We start from the raw sequence: 13,851 nt of genomic DNA on the forward strand, positions 1-13,851 counted from the left end.
CCGACGACAACGACGACGCGAGGCCCCGCCCGGCCGGCGCGGCCCGCCCTCCGCCCTCCGCCCTCCGCGCCGCCGCGGCGCGTGACCCGCCTCGCCCCGGGGGCCGTGGGGGCGGAGGAGGAGGAGGAGGAGGCGGCGCCCGCGCCGGGAACGCCCGCGGAGCCGGCGAATCCCCGGGCACCGGCCGGGGGAGGCTCCCGAGCGGCCGCGAGCCAGGAGGACGCAGGTAGGGGAAGGCCGGGGATGTGTCGCGGGAAGGGCGCGGGGATGGGGGAGGACCGGGACTGGACCGGGGAGCGGGAGGGGGGGGGGCGCGCGCGCGCTCGGTCGTGTCAGGTGACCGCGGAATAAAAGGGCCCGAGGCACGCCGGATCCGATTGGTTGGCAGCTTGAGGCGGGGGCGGGACGACGAGCCCGGTGAGGTACTGCGCCTGCGCCGGGGGAGGCTTCCGGGTCCACGTGCTTAACCCTTCCGGGAAGTGAGAAGGGGAAAGAGCCTGGGAAGCCCTGGGCTTAGGGCTGGGGATGCGGCTCCTGGGCTGAGCCTGCTAAGCAGGCTGGAAGCTCTGAGCCCCCCTCCTCGGTGCCACGTACACAGACGAGAAAAGGCCGCAAGTGGCGCTGTGGCTCCATGGTCGGGGACACTGCCCAGGCCCCGAGTTCAAGTCCCGGGACTGGCAAGAGAGGAGGAGAGAGAGGGGCTGGGAATATGGACTAGTGGCAAGAGTGCTTGCCTGGGGGTTCGATTCCCCAGCACCACATCTATAGAAAACGGCCAGAAGTGCTGCTGTGGCTCAAGTGGCAGAGTGCTAGCCAAAGAAGGCAGGGACAGTGCTCAGGCCCTGAGTTCAAGCCCCAGGACTGGCAAGAGAGAGAGAGACCGAGAGAGCCCCGGGGTGGCTGTTGGAGATTATTGGAGCCCAGGGAGATGATTGGCTTTGGCAAGGGAAAGCTCTAGGATTTCTGTGACCCTCCTGAGATGAGGGAACAGGGTCTAGAAGGAAGGTCTCCTACCTTCTGTGAAGATGATGGGGCTCTTTGTGGTGCTAGGGTGGTTTTTCCCTTTGTGCAGTGGTCTTGGGTTCAGGACGAAGGCTGTACTCAAGAGATCTTGGAATATAGACTTTTGTGTCATTGGCACCATTAAGGCGCCGGTGCGGTTTAGTTACTTAACCTTTGGCTTCCTGCCACTTTAGCAAGTGGAGAGCCCACCATACTTCCCCTTCTCTACCTCTCCCTAGTTGGCCTTGGTAAATGTCAACAACATACACCATCCCTTTTCACAGTAACCTACTGGGACTAAAGGTAAAACGGATGAGTCATTTACTTCGAAAACCAATTTTAAGGAAATTCAAAGGTGCAGGTGGCTCACACCTGTTCTCGCTACGCTGGGGATCACGGACGGGTTCATGGCCAGTTTGGGCAGCAAAGTCCGTAAGACTCTCATTTCCAACTAACCACCAAAAAGCAAGTAGTGGAGATGTGACTAAAGTGGTAGGGCCACCAGCCTCGATCGGAAAAATGCTAAGGGAGACAGTGTGCCCAGGCCCTGAGTTTAAGCTCCAGTACTGGTACCAAAAAATAATAATAAATAAAAATAAAATCCAATGCAATTTTTTGAGGTTGCTCATGATGAACCAGAACTCCATATCTGAGCAAGTGCTCTACCACTGCGCTGTATCACCAGACTGATAATGTTTTTAAATACCAACATAGAAAACCTCGTGATGAACAAAAATACAAAAAAAAGTAGATCATTGTTTCTTTTGTTCCTTGGGCCTCAAGTTTGAATATACCTAGACAAGAAAGTTATTGAGGTTTTTCTTTAAATTTTTTTTGAGGTACTGGGGTTCGAACTCATGGCTTCAATTTTAGTAAAATGAATAAACTTAATAGGCAAGTAGGCACTTTACTACATAAGAATCTTTCCTGCCTGGGCTGGCTTCAAACATCCATCAGCACATCTGTCTCCTGAGTAGCTAAGATTACAGGTATGAGCCACCAGCCCCTGGCTTCTAGTGCTGTTTTTAATATCCCCATGCATCTGTTAGCCCAATCCGTAGGATTCTATTCCTCTCACCAAAAGCTAGTGCTCCAAATACAATCCACCTAAGAGATATAACTGAGTTGACCGCTTACTGGGTGAAAGGGGAATTTGACAGCTTTGGCAGTGTCTCAGAGAAAGTAGTGAAAATTTATTAAGAACTAGAAGTTTAGTTTGTTTTTTTTAGTTCTGAATACTGATTGTGATTGAATAAGAACTACTATCCAAAATTGTTCCAGCTGCCAGGGACTTCAGAGATTCTCAGTGAGCAAACTGACGGCTGATGTCCAAACGGTTGCCTAGATGTAGAATCATGGGGTGTTGAGGGCTAAGATGGGGGCTTATATAGGCTTAGCATTGTAGAGTTAAGAGTGGGAAATCTTTTCAGACATTTTCTACAGGGCATGATGTGGTCTGAAAATCAAATGTGAGTGCTGTCCATTAGCTTTTTTTTTTTTTGCTCAAGGCTGGCTCTCTACCATTTGAGCCAAAGCTCCTCTTTTGGCTTTTTGGCTTTTTTGGTGGTTAATCGCAGATAAGAGTCTCGTGGATTTTCTTTCCCGAACTGGCTTTCGAACCTTAATCCTTAGATCTCAGCTTTCTGAGCAGCTAGGATTACAAGCTTGAACCATCAAAGTCTGGTCCACTTCTTTTTTTGTTCTGTGCTTTTTAGTCATTCTGTGTCTAAAACAAAACAAACAAACAAAAAAATCACCTTTTCTGCCCATCAGAACACTTAAACCCCATTATGGAATGAAGTATTGCCTGATGCTAGCTAGCTACAACTGAAAACAAAGTCAATTGAGATCTTTGAACTGAAATGTTGTCATTTGTGCTTGGCCGTTCAGGTTGTAAAGATGATAGTGAGTATACTTGGTGTTAAACTGTTAGATGAAAAGGTGGACTTGGTGAAATATTTGGGAGAAGAATTGCAAGAATTAAACACAGAAGGGGCTGGGAATATGGCCTAGTGGCAAGAGTGTTTGTCTCGTATACATGAAGCCCTGGGTTCAATTCCTCAGCACCACATATATAGAAAAAGCCAAAAGTGGCGCTGTGGCTCAAGTGGCAGAGTGCTAGCCTTGAGCAAAAAGAAAGCCAGGGACAGTGCTCAGGCCCTGAGTCCAAGCCCCAGGACTGGCAAAAAAAAAAAAAAAAAAACACAGAAGCAACATACCTTTCACCTAGATTCACCTAGTTAACATTTGGCACAGCTGTCTCCTGCAGGTCAACTCTGTTTGCTTGTTTCCTGTTTTCCAACTATATGAGAAAACATTGCAGTAGTTCTCCTTTTCTTGTAACTATGGCAGGGTATCAGTCCCTAAAAATTAAGGACATCTGCAGGACACAATTACCAGGTAAGATATCTTAGCACTGATGCAACATGATTATCAAATCTTCATGTTTTTGCCAAGTGTCCAGTAATCTCCTTTAGCACAATTTTTTTTCCTCCTAGTTTAAAATGCAATCATTCATGCCATTTATAGTTCTAGTTATTCAGGAAGCTGAACTCTTGAGGATCGAGGTTTTGAAATCAGCCCAGGGCAGGAAAGTCTGGTGAGACTTGTCTCCCACTTAGCCAGCAAATAGTGGGTAGGGCGCTGGCAGTGAGTGAAAAATCCAAGTGAGAGTGCAAGGCCCTGAGTTCAAACCCCAGTGCTGGTGCAAAAGAAAAATCAGTAAAAAGCACACACACACAAAATGCCATTGTAGCACTGTCACAACAGCTCTGAGAAAGTAATGCAGTTGGATGCCATGTGTAGTGCTAGTTTGCACGAGGATGCAGAATGAATTTAGGGGAATGGGATCCAGCCAGGCCTTGGCCAGCTGCTCCTGAGCTTTGAGAGCCAAACCCAGACTTGGCACGCTTTATTTATTTATTTGTTTACTTTAGTTTTGGCACACTGTGTTGAACCAGCCATTTTGTACGTTGTACATTGACCTGAAGTACTCCCCGATGACTTCTTCATTTTAGAGGATAATAACACCGATTGTGCAAGAGTCTAAGGTATATTAAAACCTCGGGACTGAAGGTTGCAGCTTTTGTTTTCTACAGGGATCTGAGGATTACTTAATTACCATCTATCCTTGTTCCAATCCCTAATTGCTTGTTTGATCAAGCAATAGTTGAAGAGCTAGGAGCGTAGCCCTTGGGTAGTAGTAATAGTAATAATAATAATAGTAATAATAATAAAAGTAGATAAAAAAGAAGCACTCCACTATTTAAAATATCCTCTACTGCATAACATTGTTATCTTCGGGGGAGGGGGTTGATACAGGGTCTCATTATATGACCCAAGCTAATCTTGAACTCAAAATAATCACTGCATCAGCCGTCTGTGCTGGGATTATAGGTTTGTGCTGCCGTGACTGGCTTGGCTTGGCTTCTTGGTAGGTGACTACTTAGCAAATGATTTTCATTAAATCGAATTAAATGAGCATTAACTGGACAAATGTACCATAGTACCTTAAGCTGTTAAGAATAGGTTAAAAAGTCCAGTAAGCACATGTCCCTTAAGTTCACACCCCAGTATTACAAAAGCAAAAGAAAGTAGCAGTGTGACTCAAGTGGTAGAGTTCTAGCCTTAAGCACAAAAGCTAAGCATGAGTGTGAGTTCAAGCCCTAGAATTTGCACCAAGAGAGGGGGGAGGGAAGATGGAGAAAGAGGAGAGGGAGAATGAGGAGGAGGAAGGAAGGAAGGAAGGAAGGAGAAGAAAGAAAGAAAGAAAGAAGAAGAAGAAAGAAGAGGACTGACTGTATTGGGCTCCAGTGGCTCACACCTAGCTATTCAGGAGGCTGAGATTTGAGGATCATGGATCCAAGTCAGACACGCAGAAAAGTCCCACAAGACTCCAGTTAACCACCCAGAAACCAGAAGTGGCGCTGTGGCTCAAAGTGGTAGAGCGCTAGCCTTGAGCAACAGAGCTCAGGGACGGCACCCAGGCCTTGAGTTCAAGACCCCAAACAACAAAAAAACAACAAAAAAGTGTCATAAACATTTTACAATTGTATAACCTTCCTCACTGGAGCTGGCCTCCTAGATCTCACCAGCCTCGGGTTTCTGCTGATGTCTGTCTTGGGGTCTGCTTGGTTTCTCAGGAATCTTCAGAACTCCGTCTGGGGAGGATGCTGCCCAAACCCGGGATCTATTACCTGCCCTGGGAGCTGGGTGCTGGCCGTGCTCCTGACGGGGCCAGCGTTCGAACATTCGGCAGGTAAGAGTGGACTCTACCCCCCCCCCCAACATGGTTAAAATAGTTTCATTATAATTTTGTCTAATTGTTAAAAATGCCAAACCGGATGCCTCCTATTTGTAATCCCAGCCACTCAAGAGGTGGCGATCTGAGGATCACAGTTCAAAGCTAGCCTGGGCAAGAAAGTCCATGAGACTCTTCTCTCCAGCTGGCCACCAGAGAGGCGATGTGGAGCTGTGGGCCAATTGGTGAAAGCTAAGGGACAGTTCCCAGACTCTGAGTTCAAGTTCCAGTATTGGTATACACCAAACAATTTATTTTCATTGATTGTAAAAGAAATGTAGGAAAGGGCTGGGAATATGGCTTAGTGGGCCAGTACTTGCCTAGCATTGACGAGGCCCTGGTTCAATTCCTTGATACCATATCAATGAGAAGAAAATTTTTAAAAAATGGAAAAAAAATTTAAATGTAGGAAAGTTAGGGTCGAGAGTGTCTGTGAGACTCTTCTCTCCAGTCAACCACCAGAAAGCTGGGAGTGGAGCTGTGGCTCAAGCGGTAGAACAACAGCCTTGGGCGAAAAAGCTAAAGGACAGAATCGAGGCTCTTGAGTTCAAGCTTCAGTTCCTGTACACACACACACACACACACACACACACACACACACGAAATTCCATAAAGGGGTAAAGAAAATAATCAACCACCACAACAAAAAAGAAATCACCTGTCATCCTGTTATACAGACAGCGGCTGCTACCTCTGTGACTTGTCTTTCTACACTCTCATCTGTGTGTGTACGATTGTGTATCAGAGTGGGTGGATGTATGTGTTTCCGATAGGTGTGCACACCCTCCTTGTGTTTGGTGCCTATCATCACGTGGCACATTGTCCCAAGTGACAGCGCAGTGTCAGTCAGTAAGTGGCCTCCCTTCGCGGGTCGAGGACAGCTGAGCAGCTCAGCGGGGTGGTTCTGGCTCGGGCGTCTCAGAGCATCCAGAGGTTCCTCTGGGACAGATGGCTCTGCCCTCGAGCTGGCGCCTTCTCTCTGCAGGGCCGTGGGAAGGCCCTCAGAGCACCGCTACGCGATCCCAGCGAATGAAGCCGGAGGAAGCCACATGCGGTCCAGGTGGGACGTGTGGCCTGCAAGCCGGGGCTCTTCCACCTTGCCTAGTTGTATCCAAGCCACCGTCTGGGTCCAGTGATATTTGACCAATGACAAAACTGCCCAACAACTCATTTCTTGAACATATTCCTGCTGTTAAATGATGCATGTGACCATACTGTAACTTAGCCATTTCTGTGCTGATTTCTTTTTTTTTACACTGATAGCATTTTCTTTTTTTATTTTTATTTTTGATCAGTTGTGGGGCTTGAACTCTGGGCCTGAGCACTGTTCCTGAGCTCTTCAGCTCAAGGCTAGCGCTCTGCCACTTGAGCCACAGCACCACTTCCAGTTTCCTGGTGGTTTTAATTAGAGATAAGAGCCTCAAGACATTTTGTTTGTTTGGTTTTTTTCCTGCGACCTTCCACTGTGGGCAGGCTGGCAGTTTGCTCTCCCCCAATAAACTCTTTTTCCCTGGGGGTAGTGGGGAAGAGTCTCAAGACTTTCCTACCCGGGCTGGCTTTGAATCACCATCCTCAGATTTCAGCCTACTGAGTAGCTAGGATTATAGGCATGAGCCACTGGCGCGCGCGCGCGCGCGCGTGTGTGTGTGTGTGTGTGTGTGTGTGTGTGTGTGTTTCCAGTCCTAGGGCTTGAACTCAGGGCCTGGGCACTGTCCTTGAGCTTCTTTTGCTCAAGGCTAGCACTCTACCACTTGAGCGACAGCTCCATTTCCAGCTTTTTCTGTGTATGTGGTACTGAGGAATCGAACCCAGGGCTTCATACATGCGAGGCAAGCACTCTACTGCTAAGCCACATTCCCAGCCCCCATTTTTGTTTGTTGAGACAAGATCTTGCTCTATAGTCCAAACTGATCTTCCAATCACAATTCTCCTAATTCAGCTTCTCATATGCTGGGATTACCAGTATAAACCCATGTCAGGATTATAAAAAGGAACATTTCTTCATGTCCTTACAGTTGATAAAGATCTCTTGGGTAGGACACACAAACCAAAAAGCCTAGGAAGAAAAGAAGAAAAAGAAAAAAAAAAAAAAAAACGAACAATTGGACATTAGCAAAAACAGTTCAGTTCATCAAAAAATACCGTTAAAGTGGCTCATGCCTGTCATCCTAGCTGCTGAAAAGGCTGAGATCTGAGAATCAAGGTTCAAAGCCAGCCTGGGCAGACATCGATCTGAGCAGACTCATCTCCACTGAGCTAGCAAAAAAGCTGGAACTAACAGCTGATGGTGAATTTCCGTGGCTTTATCACTGGCCTCCCAGAACATTTGAACTTGGTGGCGGTTCTGTGCGGGGTAGGGGTGACCGTGCTCTCTTTGCCCTCCAGGTTGTGCCTCTACGACATGGCGCAGTCACGCGCGACCCTGAGGGCTCAGCACGGGTCCGATCAGCACCAGGTGCTTGTGTGCACCAGGCTGGTAGAGCCATTCCAGGCTCAGGTGGGCTCCCTGTACCTGGTCCTGGGGGAGCTGGAGCACCAGAAGGGTAAGCCCCCCCACACCTCAAACCCCCTGCCTCCCTTTGAGTCCTGAACCAGCTCAGCTCTCGCATGACTTAGCAGTTGGAAATGGGCCTCAAGGATGTGGCAGCCGCCACCTAGTCAAATGACTTCCTGCTCAGGACACCGGGGAAACAAGTATGACTGGGTTCGGAGAACCCCAGCCATGTGACACCAAGATCAGGAAAGATAGGGATAGTGAAGAGAGGTGCTATGGGAAAGTGAGGATGTGGAGAGAAGGCACAGAATTCCTGTGTGTGTGTGTGTGTGTGTATGTGTGTGTGTGTGTGTCTGTCTGTCTGTCTGTGTTGGTACTGGGGCTTAAATTGAGGGCTTTTGATCATGCTCTACCACTTGAGCCACATTTCCATTTTCACCTTTAGCTGGTTAAGTGGAGATAAAAGTCTCTCCATGGCTGGGCACCGGTGGCTCACGCCCGTCATCCTAGCTTCTCAGGAGGCTGAGATCTGAGGATTGCAGTCCGAAGCCAGCCCAGGCAGGGAAAGTCCAGGAGACTCATCGCTCCAATTAATCACAGAAAAAGCTAGAAGTGGTGCTGTGGCTCTCAAGTGGTAGAGCCCTTGTCTTGAGCAAAAAGGAGCTCAGGCACAGCACCCAAGCCCAGAGTTCAAACTCTACAACTGCCACCTCCCCCCCCCCCCCAAAAAAAAAAAAGGAAAGAGAGAAAAGAGGCTCCATTTTGTTTACCTAGGCTGGCTTTGGATCTCAGATCGCAGCCTCCAGAGTAGCTAGGATTGCAAGTGTGAGCCACAAGCCCTTTGCTAGTTTATTCGAGATAATAGTTTCATGGGCTTTGCTGCCTAGGCGGGCTTCAAACCAGGATTCTCAGATCTCAGTCTCCCGAATAGCTAGGATTTACAGGATGAGCCACCCGAGCCTGGTCAAGTTATATCCTAACAGCATTTCCCTCCTCATCCCTTCTTTTTCCTGGCAGTACTAGGGTTTAAACTTAAGGACTCACACTTGCCAGGCAGGTGCTCTACCATTTCAGCTGTGCCTTCAGTCCTTCTTGCTTTAATTATTTTTCATAGGGTCATCCTTGAACCATAACCCTCCTACATAAACCTGCCTCATGCTAAGATTACAAGTATGTACCACCATGCCGTGCCCTCATAACAGCATTGAGTATCCATGTCTAGATACAGGAAATGGATACAAATAGTGCTGGGCGCACTTCCTGCCTACGGGGCAGTAAGAATCCAGTGAGTCAGCAGTGGATGGGGAAGGGAACGTGTGATCCATCAACGCATAAGTCGTAAGTGCTAAGATTCACTATAAAAAGCCAAGGAGCAGGGGCTGGGGATATGGCCTAGTGGCAAGAGTGCTTGCCTCGTATACATGAGGCCCTGGGTTCAATTCCCCAGCACCACATATACAGAAAATGGCCAGAAGTGGCGCTGTGGCTCAAGTGGCAGAGTGCTAGCCTTGAGCGGGAAGAAGCCAGGGACAGTGCTCAGGCCCTGAGTCCAAGGCCCAGGACTAGCCAAAAAAAAGGTCTCACAGATTTTTGGGGCTGGGGATATGGCCTAGTGGCAAGAGCGCTTGCCTCGTATACTTAAAGCCCTGGGTTCGATTCCCCAGCACCACATATACAGAAAATGGCCAGAAGTGGCGCTGTGACTCAAGTGACAGAGTGCTAGGAGCAAAAAGAAGCCAGGGACAGTGCTCAGGCCCTGAGTCCAAGGCCCAGGACTGGCAAAAAATAAAATAAATTAAAAAGCCAAGGAGCAGGGCACTAGAGGCTCACGCCTGTAATCCTAGCTACCCAGGAGGCTGAGGTCTAAGGATTACAACTCAAAGCTACGCTGAGCAGGAAAGTCTGGCTCCTGGTTTCACAGTTCTGAGGAAAAGAGCCAGCCCTTTTTTTCCTGACATTGTTTTGCACCTAGAGCTAGCTGAAAGGGCAAAGCAACAACATGTAACCAACACCTTCTACAAGCCCCCTTCAAGGGCTGGAGAACTCCCTAGGTAGAGATGTAGGTGTTGTGGCCTCCTTCCCCAGGCTGAATAGCCAGATGCCGGGGGGGGGGGGGGGGGGGGGCGGGGAGCACACACCTGTAATCTAGTTACTGAGCAAGCTGAGAGCCAAGGATTGAGGTTCAGAGCTAGCTCAGGCAGAAAAGCTAGGCTCTTTCTCAACCAGGGAAAACTAGACTCAAGAGGTAGAACACCGGTTGCGGCCAGAAAAGCTACGCCAGAGCACGCAGCCCTGAATTCAAGCTCTGATCGTAGCGTCACCAGGAAGAAAAAAAAGTCGTTTGGCGGTGTCGGTGACCTCAAGATAGCTTCCTCGAGTTGTCACCCCCCTGGTGTCTCCTTCACCCCCATCCTGGCTCTGCCTGTGGAAACCTTAGTGTGCCCCGTGGTATGTTTGCGCCTCCTATTTCCAGTGTCCTTCTCTCTCTGGGTCCAAGCCGAAACCCGGCGTTTCCTCACACCAGCCAGCCCTGCCACTGGGCTTGTTCGGGCTCCCCGACCAGCACCAGAACGAGAGGCGGAGCCCTCAGCCCCTTGGGTCCGCCCTGGCACGCCCTCCTCCTTCCTGCTGCCGGCCCGTTGCGCCACGGCTCACCTCTGCTCCACTTCTTCCTTCCATCCCCGCCCTGCACCTTGGACCTGGATTTTCCAGAATCACCCGCCTCTGCTGCCGAAAGGTCGCGCTTGGTATCTTCGCCCTTTCACCCCTCTCTGCCTTGTAACCTCCGCTCCGCCCGCCCTTGTAGGCTTGGGACTTGAAAGTTTGCTTCTGCCTTCTCTCTCCCACAGCCGGGCCTCAGGTACCATTTTAGCCCTTGCTTTCCATCCTTCCTGTCCCAGTCATTCATTCATTCACTTTTATCCTACACCCTGACAATCTTTTTATTTTGGTATGTTGTGTGTTTGTGCCAGTCCTGGGGCTTGAACTCAGGGCCCGGGCACTGTCGCTGAGCTCTTTTGTTCAAGTGCTCTACCACTTTGAGCCACAGCGCCACTCCTGGTTTTCTGGTGGGTAATTGGAGATAAGAGTCTCACAGGGACTTCTCTTCCCAGGCTGCCTTTGAACCTTGATCCTCAGATCTCAGCCTCTTGAATAGCTAGGATGACAGGCGTGAGCCACCAGGTGTGCCGGGCTATCTTCACAGTTCTTTTCCTTCTGTCTCCACGAGTCATTTGCAAATGGACTAATGTCATTGTCCAGCTTGTCCCTTATAACTGTTATATCTCTAAGGCTACTTCCTACAGTCAGATGTGGTATTGCACACCTGTAGTCCCAGCGCTGGAGAGGCTGAGGCAGGAGGGTCATGAGTTTGAGGTCAACCTGGGCTACATAGAGACTCTATCCCAATGATCCAAAAAACAAACAAAAAGCCAGCCAGTGCCTGGCACCAGAGGCTCACCCCTATAATCCTACTTGCACTAGAGGCTAAGATCAGAAGATTGTGGTTCAAAGCCAGCCCAGGCAGGAAAGTCCCCGTGAGAACCTGGTCTGCGTTAGTCAGCCAAAATGCCAGAAGTGGGGCGGTGCCGGCATCGAGAGAAAAAGCTAAAGGACAGCACCCAGGCTCTGAGTTCAAACCCCAGGACTGGCAAAAAAAAAACAACAACAAAAAAACAAAAAACGAATGTTCTAGAGCACTGAGTATACTCATTTGAGTGCTCCAGGGAGCAGAGGCAAGTTAAAAAAAATAATAATAAAGACATTTAAAAAAAATGTCTTCAGGTACAGCGGCTCAAGCTTGTAATCTGGATCATTAGTGGAGACCAACCTGGGCCAAAAGAAAAACAAGTTCATGAGCCTCAGCCTCGGCCAGTGACTGGCCCACTGGTGTGCCGACATCCCCCAAAGTCAGGGAAGTGCAACGCAGGGTGTGGTGACACGCCCGTCACCACAACTCCATGGGGAAACCCAGATAGAAGATTGCTGTCCAGTCTGGCCCGGGCACGGTGAAAGACTACTTCCTCCCCACTGCACCCCCACCCCCCACCCCCCAAAAAATGAAAAGACCTGCCTTGCAAGCCCAAGGCCTTGGATTTAAACCCCAGTACCAAATACAAAACAAAACAGCTGGGCACCAGCGGCTCACGCCTGTCATCCTAGCTACTCAGGAGGCTGAGATCGGAGGATCTTGGTTCAAAGCCAGCCCGGGCAGGAAAGTCTGTGAGACTCTTATCTCCAATGAACCAGCAAAAAGCTGGCACTGGAGGCATGGCTCAAGAGGCACAGAGTACCAGCCTGGAGCAAAATGGCTAAGGGAAAGTGCCCAGGCCCTGAGTTCAAGCCACGCTATTGCATGCACATGTGCGAATGCATACATACATACACACACAGGCACACACAGAGATCTGTCTATTGGCACAAATCATAAATGTCTTTCCTATTAGATAGCACCTGGACGTTGACCTGATTTATCGGGTTACCATTGCATCCGCTAGGAGCCGCCCCAAAGTCTGCATTGGGGTGGAGTGACTTGCCCCATAAGGCCAAACTCACAGGAAGCCCAGCCCCTTCGATTTACTACTATGGGTTTCTCTTCACCCTGATTTCCAGTGGCCACGGTCCCAAGGCTCACTGTGGAGCCCTCTCGGGAGGCTCACAGACGCACTCTTCCACCGCGGGCCTTGGCCTGAGGATACAAGGGGATTGTGGTGTCATAGGCGGGAAGTACAGGTTCATCTTCATGGCTCCCCATCCCTGGAGAAGTGGAATTTTCAGGCCGCCTTCTAAGTTCCAGAAATGCACAGCAGTTCCTAGGAAGACCACACTCAGGCCTGAGGGAACAAATTAACAGCCCCCCCACCTCCTTTTTTTCCCACCAGTCCTGGGCCTTGAACTCAGGACCTAGGTGCTATCCCTGAGCCTCTTTGTGCTCAAGGCTAGCGCTCTACCACTTGAGCCACAGTGCCACTTCTGGCTTTTTCTGAGTAGTTTATTATGAGATAAGGGTCTCGTGGACCTTTCTACCTGGGCTGGCTTCAAACCACAATTACAGGTGTGAGCCACCGGTGCGCGGCAACGGCCTCTCTTTTATCCTTCCTCTTGCCTCCATCCTTAGTTGTCAAAATGCAGGAGTAAATCTGGGTACCGGTGGCTCACACCTGTAATCCCATCTACTCTGGAGGCTGAGATCGGAGGATCTTGGTTCAAAGCCACTCAGGAGCTAAGCACTGGTGGTCCATGCCCGTAGTCCTAGCTTATCAAGGCTGAGGTCTGATGTCCAATCAGAGATACTCTTATCTCCAATTAATCACCAAAAAGCTGGAAATGGAACTGTGGTTCAAGGAGTATGGCACCAACCTTGAGCAGCCAAAGCTAAGGGACATGCCCTAAGTTCTAATCCCAATACTGGCACAAAAGAAAAAAAGAAAAGAATGGAAGAAAGAAGAAGAAGAAAAGAAAGAAGAAAGCCAGCCTTGAGAAGTCAGTGAAATGCTTATCTCCACCAGCAAAAACTTGGAAGTAGAGGTGTGGCTCAAGTGGTAGAACGCCACCCTTAAGCAAATAAAGCGGAAAATGTAAGGCCCTGAGTTCAAGTCCCAGTACAGACATGTGTGCATGCATGCATACACGCACAGATACACACACACACACACCCCCAAACATCTCAGGTCCAAGCCCATCAGGGGGACAGCCGGAAGCACTGGCAGTGTGTGGCTGACACTCCAGTCACTGGTGCCTTGGCATCCTTGTCTTTCAGATGGTGGCTTCGTGGTGAAGGCCCGGGTGCTCACCTGTGTGGAGGGGATGAATCTGCCCTTGTTGGAAAGAGCAGTCCAGGAGCAGAGACTGTATCTGCAAGAGAGAGACGGCCAATAAGAAACCTCAAGCCTGGGGCTGGGAAGGTGGCTTAGTGGTAGAGTGCTCGCCTCGAATACATGAAGCCCTGGGTTCGATTCCTCAGCACCACGTAGATAGAAAAAGCCGGAAGTGGCGCTGTGGCTCAAGTGGCAGAGTGCTAGCCTTGAGCAAAAACAAAGCCAGGGACAGTGCTCAG

The 13,851-nt window shown here is 49.6% G+C and overlaps 1 protein-coding gene across 2 annotated transcripts; it reads left to right on the plus strand.

Moving 5' to 3' along the window:
- Positions 1-69: 69 nt before the first annotated feature.
- Ten1 (TEN1 subunit of CST complex) lies at positions 70-13,774 on the plus strand. 2 transcript variants are annotated; one of them, XM_048366429.1, is made up of 4 exons: positions 70-226; positions 5,145-5,260; positions 7,688-7,845; positions 13,555-13,774. In XM_048366429.1, the coding sequence occupies exons 2-4, from the start codon at positions 5,172-5,174 to the stop codon at positions 13,671-13,673; spliced, it is 366 nt and encodes a 121-aa protein (XP_048222386.1). In that variant the 5' UTR covers positions 70-226; positions 5,145-5,171; the 3' UTR covers positions 13,674-13,774. The 2 variants fall into 2 exon arrangements, with proteins under 2 accessions (XP_048222386.1, XP_048222387.1); XM_048366430.1 differs by lacking the exon at positions 70-226 and adding an exon at positions 3,374-3,402.
- The last annotated feature ends 77 nt before the right edge of the window (positions 13,775-13,851 follow it).

This window comes from Perognathus longimembris, chromosome 17, assembly GCF_023159225.1.
Source record: "Perognathus longimembris pacificus isolate PPM17 chromosome 17, ASM2315922v1, whole genome shotgun sequence".
Classification (NCBI taxonomy): Eukaryota; Metazoa; Chordata; class Mammalia; order Rodentia; family Heteromyidae; genus Perognathus; species Perognathus longimembris.

Coding starts and splice junctions, on each gene's coding strand:
- Ten1 (XM_048366429.1), top strand. CDS start 5,172: ATGCTGCCCAAACCCGGGATCTATTACCTGCCCTGGGAGCTGGGTGCT. Junction 5,261..7,687: donor AGCGTTCGAACATTCGGCAG/GTAAGAGTGGAC, acceptor TTTGCCCTCCAG/GTTGTGCCTCTACGACATGG. Junction 7,846..13,554: donor GGAGCTGGAGCACCAGAAGG/GTAAGCCCCCCC, acceptor CTTGTCTTTCAG/ATGGTGGCTTCGTGGTGAAG.